The following is an 18,903-nucleotide window of genomic DNA, read 5'->3' as shown; positions in this document are numbered from 1 at the left end:
CTGCAGCAATTCAGGAACGCAGCTCACCACCACCTTCTCAAGGGCAACTAGCAATGAGCTCCCTGACCTCAGCCTCAAAAACTTCAAGCAAAATCAGAAATGTTGTAGTTTAGGATGCAATGAGAGGAAAGAAATGTTTGTATTTTGACACTGTGTGGATATTGGCAACTCATTCAGTCCACAACAGATTTTAATGCATTTATAAATGCAGACTAACACAGATAATCACCATCTGGAACATGTCTAATAGTATTCATAGAATCATAGGATCCCTACAGTGTAGGAGGAGGCCATTTGGTCCATCGAGTCTGTAGTGACCACAATCCCATCAAAGCCCTATTCCCGTAATCCTACACATTTACCCTGCTAATTCCCCTAACACTAGGATCAATTTGGCATGGCCAATCCACCTATCCCGCACATCTTTGGACTGTTTTGTGTGCTCATAAAGACAGACACAAGCCTAGCACCAGTATCATGAACATTCTCTGGGTTAAAGGTTCCTCCTGGTTCTTGCAATCTGTTGTGTGTCCTTTGTCACAGTCTGTACCAGTACATTTCTATTGAAAGGTTGTTAAGAAATTCCAGTGAATTCCAGCCCCTTATGTAACGTGTGCATCAGATTCAGAGATGTCCACATGTGTGTGAAAAGGGTTCTGGGTAAGGGTTTTAGCTCTTCTTTACCTGTTAGTAACAATGCACCCTTTATTCAATACTAAAGTATAAAGTCCTCATTAGATATCAATTCTATTATCTACATTTCATTGAACCAGTCTATATTTTCATCACAAGACTACACTGGGAGTACTGTCAACATTTGTGATCTCCATTTAGAAAAAGGAAATAGAAACACAGGAAAAGGCACAACAGAGATTTACAAGAATAATCCCAGAACTGTAACCACTTGTGAACTTGCTGGTATTTCACCAAGTTTACTGACTGAGTGAATCCCTTTCCACACACACAGCAGGTGAGCAGTCACTCCCTGGTGTGAACCCGCTGGTGTACCCGTAGGCTGGATGACTGAGTGAATCCCTTCCCACACATGGAGCAGGTGAATGGTTTCTCCCCAGTGTGAACTGGCTGATGTTTCAGCAGGTCAGATGACCGATGAAACCTCTTTGTGCAGTGAGAGCAACTGAACGGTCTCTCCCCAGTGTGAACCCGCTGGTGTGTCTGCAGGTCGGATGACCGATGAAATCTCTTTGTGCAATGAGAGCAACTGAACGGCTTCTCCCCAGTGTGAATTCGCTGGTGTGTCTGCAGGTCGGCAGAGTGAATGTATCCCTTCCCACACAGAGTGCATTTGAACGGTCTCTCCCCAGTGTGAACTTGTTGGTGTGCCCGCAGGGTGGATGAATCATTGAATCCTTTCCCACACACAGAGCAGATGAATGGTTTCTCCCCAGTGTGAATTCGTTGGTGTGTCCGCAGATCAGATGACTGAGTGAATCCCTGCCCACACTCGGTGCAGGTGAATGGCCTCTCCCCCGTGTGAACTCGCTGGTGTCTCAGGAGATTGTTTAACTGAGTGAATCCCTTCCCACACACAGTGCAGGTAAATGGCCTTTCCCCCGTGTGAACTCGCTGGTGTCTCCAGAGATGGCTTAACTGAGTGAATCCCTTCCCACACATGGTGCAGGTGAAAGGTGTCTCCCCGGTGTGAACCCGTTCATGTTTCCGCAGTGTGGATGACGTTCTAAATTTTTTTGTGCAGTGAGAGCAGCTGAACGGATTCTCCTCAGTGTGATTGCGCTGGTGGTCCCTCAGATCCGCAGCACGTTTGAAGCTGCTCCCACAGTTAGAGCATTTAAAGGGTCTCTCATTGGTGTGGGTGACATTGTGACTCTGTAGACTGGATGACTGGGCGAATCCCTTCCCACACACAGAGCAGGTGAATGGTCTCTCCCCAGTGTGAACTCGCTGGTGTCTCTGCAGTGTGTATAACCTTTTAAATCCCTTCGAGCAGTGAGAGCAGTTGAATGGTCTCTCCCCAGTGTGAATGCGCTGGTGGGTTACAAGTTCTGCAGTGCTTCTGAAACCACTCCCACAGTCAGAGCATTTAAAGGGTCTCTCCTGGGTGTGCGTGAGATTGTGTGCACGCAGCCTGGATAATTGAGTGAATCCCTTCTCACACACAGAGCAGGTGAATGGTCTCTCCCCAGTGTGACTGCGTTGATGAATTTCCAGCTGAAATGGGAACCTGAATCCCTTCCCACAGTACCCACATTTCCACTGTTTCTCCATGGTGCGGGTGTCCTTGTGACTCTCCAGGTTAAACAATCAGTTAAATCTCACACAGAACACAGGTAGTCCCTCCCCACTGTGAATGCTGTGATGTATTTTCAGGCTGTGTAACTGGTTAAAGCTCTTTCCACAGTCAGCCAGTGCAATGGAACATTCACTCGGATGTTTGTGTGTCTCTCAGTAACTTCCCAGTCACACAGATGTTTAAAGTCTTTAGAAGTAGACAGAAGAGAGAAATATTTCTCATTGTAGAATTAAAGGCTGATAATATTCAGGTACCAATGAATTGAGTGACTCTGTCAGATCTTGACTTAATGTTTGATTTGAGATATCTGTCTGCAAATCCTCCACCTTCTGGTATCCTGTGAAAGGGGTTTACAAAAATAATTACAAAAATAAGCACAGGACAGAAATTCAGAACAGACAATTCTGGTTTCCATGGAATATTTTTTCCTCTCATTCCCCAAAAACTGTAAATCTCCATCCCACACACTCTCCTTCCATTCTCACTCTGCTGTATCTAACATTCCCCCTCCCAATTCTCCTGAAGGTGCTGATTGACAGACCTTAGAATCAATTAGAATCATAGAATCTCTACAGTGCAGAAAGAGGCCATTCGGTCCACTGAGTCTGCACCGACCACAATCCCAGGTCCTTTCCCCATATATTTATCCCGTAAATCCCCTGACACTAAAGTCAAATTAGCATTGCCAATCCACCTGACCCGCACATCTTCGGACTGTGGGAAGAAACCACAGCATCCAGAGGAAACCCACACAGACATGGGAGAATGTACAAACTCCACACAGACAGTAACCCAAGGCTGGAACTGAACCCCGGTCCCTGGTGCTGTGAGGCTGCAGTGCTAACCACTGTACCACTGTATCGCCCGAAATTCAAATTTCATTACCTGCCGTGATGGGATTTGAAGCCAGTCCCCAGTGCGTCACCCTGGGTCTGTGACAATACCACCAATGCCACCACCTCCAATGCTCACTGCTTCCTGTCCTGGACACAGAGATCTCCATGCAGGCTGCCAGACAGATATCTGTCTATCTGACTGGACTGACAATGTGTGGAATGTACAGACTGGGGGGAACAATAGGCGGGGGCGGGGCTCCCGGGTCCACGGGCCTGAACCCGGAGACGTCACCGCGGAGCAGAGTGATTACTATTGGTTGATTCAGGTTGGGCTCCATTGTGCCGTCACAATGAGAAGTCTGACAACGAACTCTCCATTCACCTGACGAAGGGACTAACCCGAAAGCTTGTGAGTATATTATCAAATAAATAGGTTGGACTAAAACCTGGTGTTGTCAGACTTTTCACTGTGTTTACGCCAGTCCAACGCCGGCATACCCACATCATGACTACTATCGACACCACAAACTGCCGGATCCAAGTGGAGAGAATCTCCAAGAAGATTGCGCATATCGACACAGACATCAAGTTTTTAATCAGTAATCTCTAAACTGTCTGTGCTTTATATGCTCTGTCTAAAGCCAGAACTCTCCATTCACCTGACGAAGGGACTAACCCGAAACCTTGTGAGTATATTATCAAATAAATAGGTTGGACTGAAACCTGGTGTTGTCAGACTTTTCACTAAGTCTGACAACACCAGGTTTAGTTCCCACTGATTGGTTTGACAGTAAACCAATCACAGTTTTCCTGATGTCAGGAGGAGGCCTCAACTATCCTGCTGTAAAGTTCAGTTTCTAGCTTCCCCTCTCTTTTCACAGGGTGCTGCTGGAGCTGCCAGAACTGGCAATTTAATAGACCTTCTATGATAACAGCACATCATGGTGGCCCATAATAACATTCCCCCCATCCCAATGGTCATCCCCATCCTGATTATTTCCCACCACTTAGTTTCCTGCTGTTCCCGGAACAAATCCATCCGACCAGTGGTGTCCCCCCCAATTGTTTCAGTCTGGGTAGTTTTCAGTGGAACACTCACAGATGTTGGAGACAGTCCCGGACCGGGGGGAGGGGGAGACCACCGAGCGGCTTCTCGCTCTGGCCGGAACCGCTGGTCTGGAAACCTTGGCTCGAGGAGGGGGAGGGGAACAATGGGTGGGGGGCGGGGCTCCCGGGACCGCCCGTGCCTGCGCACTGGAACGCGGAGACGTAACCGTGTGATTCCTATTGGCTGATTCAGGCAGGGCTCCATTGTGACGTCATAATGCGGAAGCTCGCCAATGAGCTTCAGAGTGAAACTTCCTCCTCTGTGCAACATCTGGGAGGAAATCAATGTTTCCCCCTTTCCATTTCTTTCCTCATTCTGGGGGAAATTGGGGACTTGCAGCAATTGAAGGGAAAGGACGCGAATCCAGTTGGATATTCCACACAGTTTTAGTCCTGTCATACAGACATAAATCTGCCTGACAGCCTGGATGGAGATTTTCAGCTCTCTGTGTCCAGGACAGGAAGCAGTGAGTATAGGTCTGTTAATCAGCCTGAATCAGCACCTTCAGGAAAATTGAGAGGGTAAATGTTACACAGCCTGAAAATACATTGCAGGATTCACAGCGGGGAGAGACTGTACCTGTGTTCTGTGTGAGATTTAGCTGATAGTTTAATCTGGAGAGTCCCAAGGACACCCGCACCATAGAGAAACCATGAAAATATGGGGACTGTGGGAAGGGATTCAATTACCAATCTGTACTGCAAACTCATTGGCGCACTCACACTGGGGAGAAACCATTTACCTGCTGTGTGTGTGGGAAGGGATACACTCATATAACAGATTTGCAGAGGTGACTTCACACTGGGGAGAGGCTCTGAGTGTGGGAAAGGATTCACCCAGTTATACAGTCTGTGGAGACACAAACGATTTCACACTGGGGAGAAGCCATTCATCTGCTCTGTGTGAGGGAAAGGATTCACTCAGTTAATTGATTTGCAGACCCATCAGCGAATTCACTCTGGGAGAGGCCATTCATCTGCCCTGACTGTGGGAAAGGATACACTCATTCAAGGACCCTGCTGACACACCAGCGAATTCACACTGGGGATAGGCTGTTCACCTACTCTCACTGTGGGAAGAGATTCACTCAGTTATCCATTCTTCTAACACACCAGCGAGTTCACACTGGTGAGAGACTGTGGGCAGGGATTCAGTCGGTTCTCTGATCTGCAGGTACACCAGCGACTTCACACTGGGGAGAGGCCATTCACCTGCTCTCAGTGTGGGGAGGGATTCAGTCAGCTATCCAACCTACAGACTCACCAGCGAGTTCACACTGGGGAAAGGCCATTCTCCTGCTGTGTGTGTGGAAAGGGGTTTACCGTGTTATCCACTCTTGCAACATACCAGCGAATTCACACTGGTGAGAAACTGTTCACTTGCTCTGAGTGTGGGCAGGGATTCAGTCAGTTCTCAGACCTGTGGGCAGTCCAGCGACCTCATACTGGGGAGAGGCCATTCACCTCTCTCAATGTAGGAAGGGATTCAATCGGTCATCCAACCTGTGGAAACACCAGTGAGTTCACACTGGGGAGAGACCATTCACCTGCTCTCAATGTGGAAAGGGATTCACTCAGTCATGCAGCCTACAGAGACAGCAACGCGTTCACATCACTGAGAGACCTTTTAAATGCTCTGATTACTGTGGCATTTTTATAACCTCTTCAGATCTCATTGTCCACCAACACATTCACATTGAAGAGAGACCCTTCCCCTGTCCCATCTGTGGGAAGAGATTCAGTGCTGCATCTAACCTGAGGGCACACCAGCAAGTTCACACTGGAGAGAGGCCATTCTCCAGCTCTAAGTGTGGAGAGAGATTCACTCTATTACATGGCCTGCAGAGACACCAGTGATTTCACAAGTAACGACAGGAATGAGGCCTTTTTCAAATAAACAAAAACCTGGGAGTCAGTCATTCCCTGTTTTGTACCTTCTGGCAATGCCTTGACCAATCCAAATTGACCCACTTGGTTTAAACTTGGACGAAACCTTAGGAATTAACTGTTCCTTGGTGCATTCTCCGTAACAATGACTTATTAAAGTTAATTGTAGTGAACTCACAGTAAAACATTTTTGAACAGAGGTCTAAATCAATTTCCAGAAACAGTAAGATTTACTCCCTTCATCACTGTAGCCAATGAGCTATTGTTTAATACAAAAATGGCCAAACACTATGTTGAGGTAGGCCTGAAGCAAAGGCAATTAGATATATAGATATTCCATTTCATGCTAGCAATATACAATACTAATCGCAATGGAGTACAATAGTCCGAGAAATATCATGGGGCTAGCTGACTTGACCACGTTCTAGGGGGCATTCAGTAATTCAGTAAGCTTTGGGAACCCACACTATCCATAACTTCTGCTGATAAAAATATACACATTCTGTGGTTTCATTGTTCCAAAGAACATGGTTCATCTCACTCAGCCTTCAGCCATCATACTCTGCAGCAACCTGCTTTTGGCTAAAATGTACAGATCATTTTAAAAATCATCTGAAATACATTTCAAAGTCCAAAATACATCAGAAATACTTTTTCAAATCTCTTACTTGTTTAAATCTCTTACTGTGGATTTGTGTTTCTTTGTGCAGACAGTATCTCTGTTAGTCTGATCTTATGTTAATTCTCTCAGTGCTCATAGTTTTATTATAATTTTTTTATTATTGGTCTTAAATCCCTGATTATTTGAAATTTCTCTCTCAATGATTTTCTTTGTTAAGTGGAGTCGCACATGGTCAGCCCTTGTGGCTTCTCGCTGCTGGCGTAACCCTATAAACTATTTGTTGATTGAATCAGGCTTGAGTGTGGAACGATTCTTCTGAGTTCATTCCCCCTAATAGGTATTAATGAATATTTGAAAGCCAACAAATCTGTTGTTCAAATCTGGGACAATTCCAACATCGGAAAAGGTGCTGTGAGCAAGTTACCTTATAAAATGATGCTATTTCAGACAAAGAACAAGTAATCAAAATATATTCCTGTCGGGAATCAGATAGAAATGATTGATTCCAGTTTTAAAGATGCTATGAAGCCAATGAGATAGGGTTATGTAATTGAGGGTAGAGACCTGAAATTAAACAGCAAATAGGAACTGGGATATTGGACACAATTCAGTTCAATAGAATATTTCAATCTGGCACTGATGTATAATATAGACAGGTCCAGTAAATTGATAGCTTAATTAGGTCTGTTCACTTGGAATCTAGTGTTCAATTCTGGTTGCAACACTGCCAGAAGGATGTGGAGGCTTTGGAGAGGGTACAGAGAAGATTTATCAAGAAGTTGCCTGGTATGGAGGGCATTAGCTATGGGGAGAGGTTGGAGATACTAGGTTGTTCTCACTGGGACAATGAAGGTTGAGGGGTGACTTGTTAGAAGTCTAGAAGATTGTGAGATGCATGGACAAGAGTGGATAGTCAGAAGCTTTTTCCCAGGGTCAAAGAGTCAGTTACCAGGGAGCATAGGTTTAAAGTGCAAGGGGCAAGGTTTAAAGGAGATGTACAAGGCAAGTTTTTTACAGAGAGGGTGGTGGGTGCCTGAACTCGCTACTGGGAGAGCTGGAGGAAGCAGATACAATAGTGACTTTCAGGGGTGTCTTGACAAAAACATGAATAGGATGGGAATAGAGGGGTTTGGTCCTTGGAAGGATAGGGGGTTGTAGTTCAGGTGCAGACTTGGAGGGCCAAAGGGCCTGTTCCTGTGCTTTAATTTTTTTTTCTGTTTTTTAATACTCTAACTGCCACACTAGGATTGGGGTCATCTATGGAGAGATATTTTCTGCTCCCACTAGTGAGTTCCAGGCCTGGGTACCTTTTGTGTAACTAAAGTTTCATCTAACATCCTGTCTGCCTGCCTATGTTTCGATGTAGCTGTTTAGGTTACCAGCATGCAGGACAGGAAAACAGGAGTAAAGATCTGATTAATGATTAATTATCCTAATTAGTGATCACTGACCGGGAGGCAGTCCGGTGAGGGCTATGAAATTTATTATAACATTTCCACAGGAAAACACATCCAATGGGATCTAATCAGTACGGGGAGGGGGGTGGGGGGGGGAATGTTATTATGGGCCACCATGAGGTGCTGTTATCATAGAAGATCTATTAAATTGCCTGTTCTGGCAGTCCCTCACCATGCTCCAACGGCAATGTTAAAAGAAAGAAGGGGGAAGCTGGAAACTGAACTTTACAGAGGAATAATTTAGGATACCTCCTGACATCTGGAAGAGTGGCCAGATTTGGAGAGGTATTCTCAACATTATATTGGCTTTTTTGAGTGGTAACCTCATCACTAAAGGGGAGTCTCAAAGGGTTAATAATCACAGAAGTTGCAAAATCACATAAGCGGCAATGGGACGAGCCACAGATCTTTATTGAAGTAGACTCAGATAAACATTGAGGCCTGGTTACAAGAGAGACAACCCCAGAGTATAGGTTTATTTAACAAAGCCTCTTAGTCTCAGAGAATTCATGAAATCAAACATCTGGACATGAGAGAGATAATGGAAATGTGGAGTTGAGGTTACAATCAGATAAGCCATGATTGTACTGAATAGTAGAGCAGGCTCGAGGGGCCAGGTGGTCTAATCCTGCTCTTAATTCATATGTGATCACATCCTTTATAATAAATTGTAGCATTTTCCCTCTACTGATGTCAGGCTAATGGGTCGGTGGTTCCCTGTTTTTTCTCTCTCTCTACTTACAGTAAGAAGTGTCAGAACACCAGGTTAAAGTCCAACAGGTTTATTTGGTAGCATAAGCTACCCCTTCATCAGGTGAGGGGCGCTGCCCTTTCATCAGGACTTGCCTGATGAAGGGGTAGTGCTCCAAAAGCTTGTGCTACAAAATAAACCTGTTGGACTTTAACCTGGTGTTCTCAGACTTCTTACTGTGCCTACCCCAGTCCAATGCAGACATCTCCACATCATGGCTATTTTCCTCCTTAAACAGTGAGGTTACATTTACCGATCTGCAGCAACCATTCCAGAATCTATAGAATTTGGAAAGATGACCACCAATGTATCCACTATCTGTACAGCCACCTCTTCCAACACTCTGGGATGTAGGTCATCAGCTTTTGGGGATTTATTCAATTTCAATCCCATTAATTTCTCCAGTACCACTCTCTCACTCATACTAATCTCTTCCAGTTCCTCATGCTCACTACTCCTTTGGTTCTCCAGTGTTTTTGAGATGATTTCTATATCTTCTTCTGAGAAGGCAGACACACATTGTTTAGTTTCTCTGCCATTTCCCCATTAGAAACTCTCCTGTCTCTGCCTGAAATAGACCCACATTTGGCTAATCTTTTCCTTTTCACACACCGATAGGAGCTTTTCCAGCCGGTTTTTATGTTTCTCACCAGTTCGCTCTCTTATTCTATTTTCTCTTTCTCAGTTTCTTGGTTCTCCTTTGCTGAATTCTAAAATAAATTCCCAATCCTCAGGCTAACAACTATTTTGGCCACTTTATGAGACTCTTCCTTTGATCTAATTGAATCTTTATCTTTACGGTTGCTACACTTTTCTGTTGGATTTTTGTTCAATGAAGGAATCTATATTTGATGTCAATATGTAATAATTATTTATATTTGAGAGATTGACTGTCTACCATCACAGTGGGACAGTGATTAGCACTGCTACCTCACAGCGCTAGGCATCAAAGTTTGATTCCCGCTTGGGTCACTGTCTGTGTAGAGTCTGCACATTCTTCCCATGACTGCGTGGTTTTCCTCCGGGTGCTCCAGTTTCTTCCCACAGTCCAAAAGACGTTCTGTTAGATGCACTGGCCATACTAAATTCTCCCTCAGTTTACCCAAACAGGTGTCAGAATGAGTCGATTACAGGGATTTTTACAGTAACTTCATTGCAGTGTGAATTTAAGCCTACTTTAATACATTACATTAATAAAGCCTACATTAAGAAAATAAGTACATTTTATTATTATTTCCCAGCTGTGACAGCTAATGTACCCCTCATAGTTTGATGGTTTTTTCTGCGAGAAACACCCAAATGGATTAAACAAAAGAACAATGTAAACAGCACAGCCCATCTTCATGGCAACATGGCATGTTTTGGGACATTCCAAACAGAAATAGGAACTAAATATTTTCTAACTTCCTAATACCCTGTCATTCTGTGATACTTGTGAAATTTGAAACCAGGTGTTCACAACAAGGTTCAAAGAGAATCAGCCCACTGGATGCAAAGTTGTGCGACTGGTCAGTCCAGCAGAAAGAACCCCTCTGACTCTCCCCACTGACCAACTGCAAGAATGAACAAAATGCAGTTCTAGATGTAATTCAGAGCGTGAACAATAACAGCACAATCCAACCCCTGTAATCACTTGTGAATTTTTTGGTGCCTTCGCAGACGAGAGGCATCACTGAATCCCTTCCTACATTGAGAGCAAGTGAATGGCCTCTCCCCACTATGAACTTGCTGGTGAGTCTGTAGGTTAGATGAATCACTGAATCCCTTCCCGCACTGAGAGCAGATGAATGGCTTTTCCCCAGTGTGAACTCGCTGGTGTCTCAACAGGTTGCATGAAAGAGTGAAACCCTTCCCACACTCAGAGCAGGTGAATGGTCTCTCCCCAGTGTGAACTCGCTGGTGTCGCAATAGCGGGGTTAACAAAGTGAATCGCTTCCCGCACTCTGAGCAGGTGAAGGGTCTCTCCCCAGTGTGAAACTGCTGGTGTCTCAACAGCTGGTGTGACAAAGTGAATCCCTTCCCACACTGAGAGCAGGTGAATGGTCTCTCCCCGCTGTGAACTCGCTGGTGTGTCCGCAGGGTGGATGAATCATTGAATCCTTTTCCACATTGAGAGCAGATGAATGGCCTCTCCCCAGTGTGAACTCGCTGGTGTCTCAACAAGTTGCACAAAAGAGTGAATCCCTTCCCACACTGAGAGCAGGTGAACGGCTTCTCCCCAGTGTGAAATCGCTGGTGTCTCTGCAGGGTGGATGAATCACTGAATCCCATCCCACACCGAGAGCAGATAAATGGCCGCTCCCCAGTGTGAATTCGCTGGTGAGACTGCAAGTGGGCTAACTGAGTGAAATCCTTTCCACACTGAGAGCAGGTGAATGGTCTCTCCCCGGTGTGAACTCGCTGGTGTGTCTGAAGGTGGGATGATAGAGTGAATCCCTTCCCACACTGAGAACATATGAATGGTTTCTCCCCAGTGTGAACTTGCTGGTGAGTTTCTAAGGTAGATGAACGACTGAATCCCTTCCCACACACAGAGCAGGTGAATGGCCTCTCCCCAGTGTGGCTGCGCCGATGAGCTTCCAAGTCTGATGGGGATCTGTATCTCTTCCCACAGTCCTCACATTTCCACGGTTTTTTCATATTTTAGATCTCCTTCTATCTCTCCAGGTCAGACAACCAGTTAATCACCTGTTCACAACGAAAAACAAGTACAATCTCCCTGTTGTGAATGATGTGATGTTTTTTCTGGCTGTGCAATTGGTACAGCTTTTTTCTGCAGTCAGTTCACTGGAACATTCATTGGGGTGTTGCTTTGCCTGTCATACTGATGTTTAAAATCTTTTGAAGCTGACAGAATAGAGAAACATTTCTCCTTCTGGAATCTAAACTGATGATTATCAGGTCCCAAGGAATCGAATAACTCTCTCAGATCTAAATGTGATGATTGAGATTTCTGTCTGATATTCCTCCGCTTCTAATATCCTGTGCAAACAATTTACAGGAGTCATTACAGTCAGTACAGGATTGAAATTCAAAACAGACAATTCTAGTTGCTATGCAACATTCTTTCCTTTCTCATTCCCAAAAGCTGTAAATCTCTATCCCACACACTCTCCCTCCATTCTCACTCTGCTGTATCTAATATTCACCCTCTCAATTCTCCTGAAGGTGCTAATTGAGTCTGGTTGACAGATCTATGCTCTCTGCTTCCTGTCCTGGACACAGAGAGCTGAAAATCTTCACATTGGTTGCCAGACAGACACATGTCAAAATTCCTGCACTAAAAGTGTAATGTCCAGGACATTATCACTTGAGTGGGCGTGGAGCAGAGATTTGAGGAAGATTGATACTTAGGCAGGGAGAGCATGATCTGGAACTTGTGCCTATGAGGATGGTGGAACAACAGATGATAAATAATTTCAAAATGAAACTGGGTGGGAATTTGAACGAAATAAAACTTGCAGGAAATGTTGATATAGAGATTGAATAGGACTGATTTGGATAGTTCAACAAGATGTGCAGGTTAGGTTGACTGGCCATGCTAAATTGCCACTTAGTGTCCCAGGATGTGTGGGTTGGGGGGATTAGTCGGGCAAATCCGTGGGGTAACAGGGATAGGGCCTGGGAAGAATGCTCCGTTGGAGAGTCAGTGCAGACTTGATGGGCCAAAAGGCCTCCTTCTGCATTGGACTCTATGACTCGAGTCACCCAATTAGCTCCTTCTGTGCTGCGATGACTTTATGACTGGAACTATATAATGTAGCTGCAGTAATAATTACAAAACTAGAAATAATAAGAAATGGAAAGGGAAGAAAAGAAAGTGTTTCACTCACAGACGCTGGAGATCTGAGTCTGTCCGAAGCTCAATCTTCATTTGCGCAAAGCCCGCACTCTGATTGGCTGGGGGACCAGACTCCTTCCGGTCCTTCAACTCTTCCCATTGGTCAATACCTCAGCATTAAGGTTCGAGGGTGGGCTCTTCCTCGAACATGCGCATGTTCCCCCTCCCTTGGACATGCGCAGTCCCTTCAGTTGCTGCAAGTCCCCAGTTTCCCCCAGAATGTGGAAAGAAATGGAAAGGGGGAAACATTGATTTCCTCCCAGATGTTGCACAGAGGAGGAAGTTTCACTCTGAAGCTCACTGGCCAACCTCCACGTTGTGATGTCACAATAGAGCGCTGCCTGAATCAGCCAATAAGAATTACTCTGCTCCGCGGTGACGTGTCCGGATTCCAGTGCGCAGGGCCGGGCGCGCGGATCCGGGAGTCCGCCCCCACCCATTGTTCCCCTCCCCCTCCTCGAGCCAAGGTTTCCAGACAAGCGGCTGGCGGCTCCGGCCAGAGCGAGAAGCCGCTCGGTGGTCTCCCCCTCCCCCCGGCACAGGACGGCGCATGTCCAAGGGAGAGTTGAAGCCGCGCATGTGCGAATCAGGGTCCGCCCTCTGACCTGCTTGCTGAGATGTTGACCAATGAGAAGAGTTGGAGGACCGGAAGGACTCTGATCCTCCAGCCAATCACAACGCGGGCCTTGTGTGAATGACGATTGAGCTTCAGACAGACTCAAACTTACAGGACTCGAACCTGGTCCCCGGTGATGAGTGAGAATGAGGGAGAGTGTGTGGGATGGAGATTTACAGCTTTTGGGGAATGAGAGAGGAAAGTATATTCCATAGAAACTATGGACTGTAGACTATAGACTTGTCTGTTCTGTTTATTCAACTTCTCCTCATAGTCAACACCCTCGAGACCAGGCAATATCTTAGTGAATCTCCTTTGCACTCTCCCCAAAAATTCCATGACCTTCTGATAGTGTGGTGACCAGAACTACAATACTCCAAATGCAGCCTAACCAAAGTTTTATATAGCTACAACATGGTCTCCCTACTCCTGTACTCTGTGCCCCGGCCAGTAAAGACAAGCATGCCATATCATTTAATAACTTCTTAAAATTGTCAGTTAGAATGTCTAAACAACTCCCTGTTGGGATAACTCTTCTAGACCTTTTGAAACACAGCCAAACATTCTTGATGGGCTTAACTATAACAATAAATGTGGGGCCTGGTTAGCTTAGTTGACTAGCTGGCTATCATGTGGTTCAGAATAATGCCAACTGTGTGGGCTTGATTCCCATTTCAGCTGTGGTAAACTTGTAATCTGCTTCTCCTTTTGCCCCCAAGAGTGAAAGGTAATGGCAAACCACCACTGACATGAGCTGTCATAAAAAAAGGCTCAGGATGAAATACCAGCGGACAGTGAGCCAGGAACCTGCCATTGTGCAGAGCACGTGACAAAATTACAAAACAGGGCCTGGTTGGGATTGTGGTCGGTGTAGAATTGATGGGCCAAATGGCCTCCTTCTGCACTGTAGGATTCTATGAATTTCTGTGCTATACTGACAGTGATGAATTTTATAAATTTGTTTTACAGGATATTGAAAGAGGAATCACAGGCCGAAATCTCATGTCTAGATCTGACAGAGACCTGAATATCATTGGCCATTGACTCTAGAAGGAGAAATAGTTGTCCAGTCTGTTGATTTGAAACAATTTCAACCATCAGTGTGACTGGAAAAGCACCAACACACTGCCACACTCGAGTGAGACTGTTCGAGTGCACTGACTAAAGAGCTTTAACCAGTTACACAACCTGGATAAATATCACACCATTCACAGCGGGGAGAGACTGTACTCGTGTTGTGTGTGTGTCGACGAGGCTTCAACTGATTGTCTACCCAAGAGACAGGCAAGGACACCTGCACCATGGAGAAACCATGGAAATGTGCAGACTGTGGGAAGGGATACAGAGTCCCATCTCTGCTGGAAGCTCATCGGCGCAGCCACACTGGGGAGAGGCCGTTCACCTGCTCTCACTGTGGAAATGGATTCACTCTGTCATCCCACCTGAAGACACACCAGCGAGTTCACACTGGGGAGAAGCCATTGATGTGCCCTCAGTGTGGGGAGGGATTCACTCAGTTATCTGGCCTGCAGGCACATAAGCGACTTCACACTGGAGAGAGACCCTTCATCTGCTCTCAGTGTGGGAAGGGATTCACTCAGTCATCCCATCTGTGGATACACCAGCGAGTTCACACTGGGGAGAGGCCATTCGCCTGCTCTCAGTGTGGGAAGGGATTCACTCAGTTATCCAGCCTGCAGACACACCAGCGAGTTCACACTGGGGAGAAACCATTCACTTGCCCTCATTGTGGGAAGGTATTCAGTCAGTTACCTGCACTGCAGATACACCAGCGAGTTCACACTGGGGAGAGGCCATTCATCTGCTCTCAGTGTGGGAAAGGATTCAGTAATTCATCCAACCTGCAGACACACCAGCGAGTTCACACTGGGGAGAAGCCATTTACCTGCTTTCAGTGTGGGGAAGGATTCAGTCATTCATCCAGCCTGCGGACACACCAGCGAATTCACACTGGGGAGAAACCGTTCATCTGCTCTCAGTGTGGGAAGGGATTCAGTCATTTATCCAGCCTGCAGACCCACCAGCGAGTTCACGCTGGGGAGAGGCCATTCATCTGCTCTGTATGTGAGAAGGGATTCATTGACTTATCCAGCCTGCGAACGCACCAGCGAGTTCACACTGGAGAGAAACCGTTCACCTGTACTCAGTGTGGGAAGAGATTTAATCAGTCATCTGCCCTGCAGACACACCAGCGAGTTCACACTGGGGAGAGGCCATTCCTCTGCTCTGTGTGTGGGAAGGGGTTCACTCAGTTATCACACCAGCAGGCACACCAGCGAGTTCACACTGGAGAGAGACCATTCAGCTGCTCTCAGTGTGTGAAGAGATTCAGTCGGTTATCCAACCTAAAGGCACACCACCGAGTTCACAGTGGGGAGAGGCCGTTCATCTGCTCTAAGTGTGGGAAGGGATTTGGAGTTTCATCCCACCTGCTGAGACATCAACAAATTCATGAGTGATTCCAGGGGTTGGATTCTACTGATTTTGTCACTGCTCTCAATTACATCCAGGATTGCATTTTGTTCATTCTCACAATTGATCAATGGGGACGGTCAGAGAGTTTCTTGCTGGACTGGCCGGTCTCATGACTTTGACTTCAGTGGGCTGATGCTCTTTGAGTCTTGTTGCGAATCCTTGGTTTCAGATTTCACAAGGATCACAGAGTGACAGGGTGTTAGGAAGTTATAGAGGTATAGAGATTTACAGCATGGAAACTGGCCCTTTGGCCCAATATATCCATGCTGCTCAGTTTTTACTACTAAGCTAGTGCTAATTACCTGTATTTTTTCCATATCCCTCTATACCCATCTTACCCATATAAAGGTCTGAATGCTTTTTAAAAGACAGAATTGTCCCCGCCTCTAATATTGCCTCTGGTAACTTGTTCCAGACACTCACCACCATCTGAGTGAAAAATTGCCCCTCTGGACCCTTTTGTATCTCTCTCTCACTTTAAACCTAAAACTAAAAACAACAAACGTATTGATGAAATGATTCGAGAATAGAGCCAACGTTTTTAGTCTGGATGATACTTCATAAGAGCTGTTATTAAGGGTCATCCAGTATCAAAACTTTGGCTCCATTCTTCACAGGTGCTGAGATTTTCCAGCATTTTCTGTTTTTGTTTCAGATTCCAGCATCCATAGTATTTTACTTTTATGATAAAATGATTTGGTCTGATTGGAATCCCCACAACCCTCCCAAAAAACAGAGGGAGCAGTGGAAAAGGGAGAAAAAGGATAAGGATAATAAAGTCTGGATTCTGAATCTCCGAGCCCATGTAGAATTAACAAAATGCGTGAACGATTGAGAAAGAACATAAGTTACCCATCCCTAACAAAAACTATTAAATTAATTAGGTTGAGGAAGTGAACAAAAAGATTAATAGATGAATTTTAAAATCAACTTTGTTTTGTTGTTAGAGAAGTTTTTTAAAATTATGTAAAAATGACAGAAGTGTGTGCCAAATTTCTTCTCTCATTCCCCACCCCTTTAGATTCTGTAGAAAAGTTAACCTTTCAGCAGACAGTTGATTTAGTCATAGAGTCATGGAGGTTTACAGCATGGAAATGGGCCCTTCAGCCCAACTTGTCCATGCTGCCCCTTTTTTAACCCCTGTGCTAGTCCCAATTGTTCACATTTGGCCCATAATCCCTTGACACCCATCTTACCCTTGTAACTCTCTAAATGCTTTTTAAAAGACAAAATTGTACCTGCCTCTACTACTACCTCTGGCATCTTTTTCCAGACACTCACCACCATCTGTGTGAAAAAAATGCTCCTCGGATCCTTTTGTATCTCTCCCCTCTCACCTTAAACTTATGCCCTCTAGTTTTAGACTCCCCTACATTTGGGAAAGAATGTTGACTATCTAGCTGATCTATGCCCCTCATTATTTTATAGATCTCTATAAGTTCACCCCTAAGCCTCCTACGTTCTAGAGAAAAAAAGTCCCAGTCTATCCAGCCTCTCTTTATATCCAAACCATCAATCCCCAGTAGCATCCTAGTATGACAGTGTGAGTTAATGCAACTTGCATTCTGATCAGCATTCTGTAAACTGTGTGTGTCTTTATATGCCTTTCTCTGACCAGAACCGTCCACACACCTGACGAAGGAACACCGTTTCCGAAAGCTTGTGGGATTACTATGAAATAAACTAGTTGGACTTAAACCTGGTGTTGTGAGACTTCTTACTGTGTTTACCCCAGTCCAACGCCAGCATCTCCACATCCTGTCCTGGACACAGAGAGCTGAAAGTCTCCATGCAGGCTGCCGGACAGATATCTGTCTATCTGACTGACAATGTGTGGAATGTACAGACTGGGGGAACAATGGGCGGGCCTCCCGGGTGCGTGTGTCCGAACCCGGAGACGTCACCGCGGAGCAGAGTGATTGCTATTGGTTGATTCAGGCAGGGCTCCATTGTGCCGTCAGAATGACTCAAAGGGACGTTCCCAGCACACACTGTCCCATTGGCAGCAATATCACTGGTTACAGAAGCAAGACACTGCGGATTGGACACCAGCTCAGCGCGGCTGGCGGTCAAAGCCCCGCCCACACCCACGTGGGCTCGGGTTCCGCCCCCTCATTGTCGACATGCGGGAGATTGACCAATGGTAACGCGTGGAGGACCGGATGGAAGCTGGTCCTCCAGCCAATCAGAGCCTGGGCCTTGTGTCAATCCCTGCATGAAGCTTCCATTCCTGCCCAGCAAAGTTGCTGCTGGTTCCTCTCCCTGAGTGAAGACTGAGCCTCAGACAGACTCAAACTTCTCCTATCAGCAACATCTGTGAGTAAAAGACTTTCTTTCACCTCCACCCCCTTTCCATTTCTTTTCTCATTCTGGGGGAAATTGGGGACTTGGAGCATCTGAAGGGAAAGGAAGTGAATCCAGGGAGAGTGCAGCCTCTGGAAAGGTTGGCCCAGGTCTCTCTCTCTCTGAAACTCATTGACATCCTTTGCTCCCTCAGCTTGACACATTTATTTGTCTGACTAAAAGGATGGTCTGTTTTCTAATGTTGACAATTAAAGGGCCGTTTTCCCCAGGAGATGGCTGACAGTTAAGGGGAGAGTAAATTAATATTGTGCACATTAATCATAGAATCTCTACAGTGCAGAAGGAGGCCATTTGGCCCATCAAGTCTGCACTGACTACAATCCCAAGCCCTCTTCCCAGAACCCCTCAGATTACCCTGATAATCCACCTGACACTAGGGTCAATTTGCCATAGGCAATCAACCTAACCTGCACATCTTTGGATTGTGTGAGGAAACCGGAATACCTGGAGGAAACCCACACAAACACGGGAGAACGTGCAACTTCACACAGACAGTGACCCGAGATCAGAATTGAACCCGAGTCCCTGGCGCTGTGATGCAGCAATGCTAACCACTGTGCCATCGTAAGGCCTAGCCTTACTGATCCGAATGTGTCAGAATTATGATCAGTAATTTCATAAATGTGATAAATGATGAGGAGCAAAGCCTCAGAT

At 45.8% G+C, this 18,903-nt stretch overlaps 3 protein-coding genes across 3 annotated transcripts in view; 1 reads left to right on the top strand and 2 right to left on the bottom strand.

Annotated features, from left to right (window-relative positions):
- Positions 1 to 18,903, bottom strand: part of LOC145363699 (uncharacterized) — a 375,177-nt gene that overhangs the window by 60,810 nt on the left and 295,464 nt on the right. The gene's annotated exons all lie outside the window — the stretch shown is intronic.
- On the bottom strand, positions 908 to 12,851 carry LOC145363477 (uncharacterized). Its single transcript, XM_080218675.1, has 4 exons — positions 12,766 to 12,851; positions 10,566 to 11,914; positions 5,564 to 5,600; positions 908 to 2,262 (listed from the first exon to the last, which is right to left on the bottom strand). The coding sequence occupies exons 2-4, from the start codon at positions 11,570 to 11,572 to the stop codon at positions 979 to 981; spliced, it is 2,328 nt and encodes a 775-aa protein (XP_080074801.1). The 5' UTR covers positions 11,573 to 11,914; positions 12,766 to 12,851; the 3' UTR covers positions 908 to 978.
- The window catches only part of LOC145363476 (uncharacterized), a 58,571-nt gene continuing 53,059 nt past the window's right edge, over positions 13,392 to 18,903 (top strand). The window contains exons 1-2 of the mRNA XM_080218674.1: positions 13,392 to 13,591; positions 14,359 to 15,848. Of these exons, the coding sequence (XP_080074800.1) occupies positions 14,691 to 15,848 (1,158 nt within the window). The 5' untranslated portion in view covers positions 13,392 to 13,591; positions 14,359 to 14,690. The remainder of the gene's footprint in view (positions 13,592 to 14,358; positions 15,849 to 18,903) is intronic.

This window comes from Carcharhinus amblyrhynchos, unplaced genomic scaffold (genome assembly GCF_965287045.1).
Source record: "Carcharhinus amblyrhynchos unplaced genomic scaffold, sCarAmb.v2.hapA scaffold_39, whole genome shotgun sequence".
Taxonomy (NCBI): Eukaryota; Metazoa; Chordata; class Chondrichthyes; order Carcharhiniformes; family Carcharhinidae; genus Carcharhinus; species Carcharhinus amblyrhynchos.
This window is presented reverse-complemented; position numbering and strand designations above follow the sequence as displayed.

Bases quoted from the DNA above. Each gene is read 5' to 3' on its own strand.
- LOC145363477 (XM_080218675.1), bottom strand. From the start codon at position 11,572: ATGAAAAAACCGTGGAAATGTGAGGACTGTGGGAAGAGATACAGATCC. The intron at 5,601-10,565 runs GTGATTACAGGG...GCCCACACTCAG, and splicing joins AGGCACCAAAAAATTCACAA to AGCAAGTGAACAGTTTCTCA. The intron at 2,263-5,563 runs GTATGTTGCAAG...CTGGAGAGTCAC, and splicing joins TCACCAGTGTGAATTCGCTG to AAGGACACCCGCACCATGGA.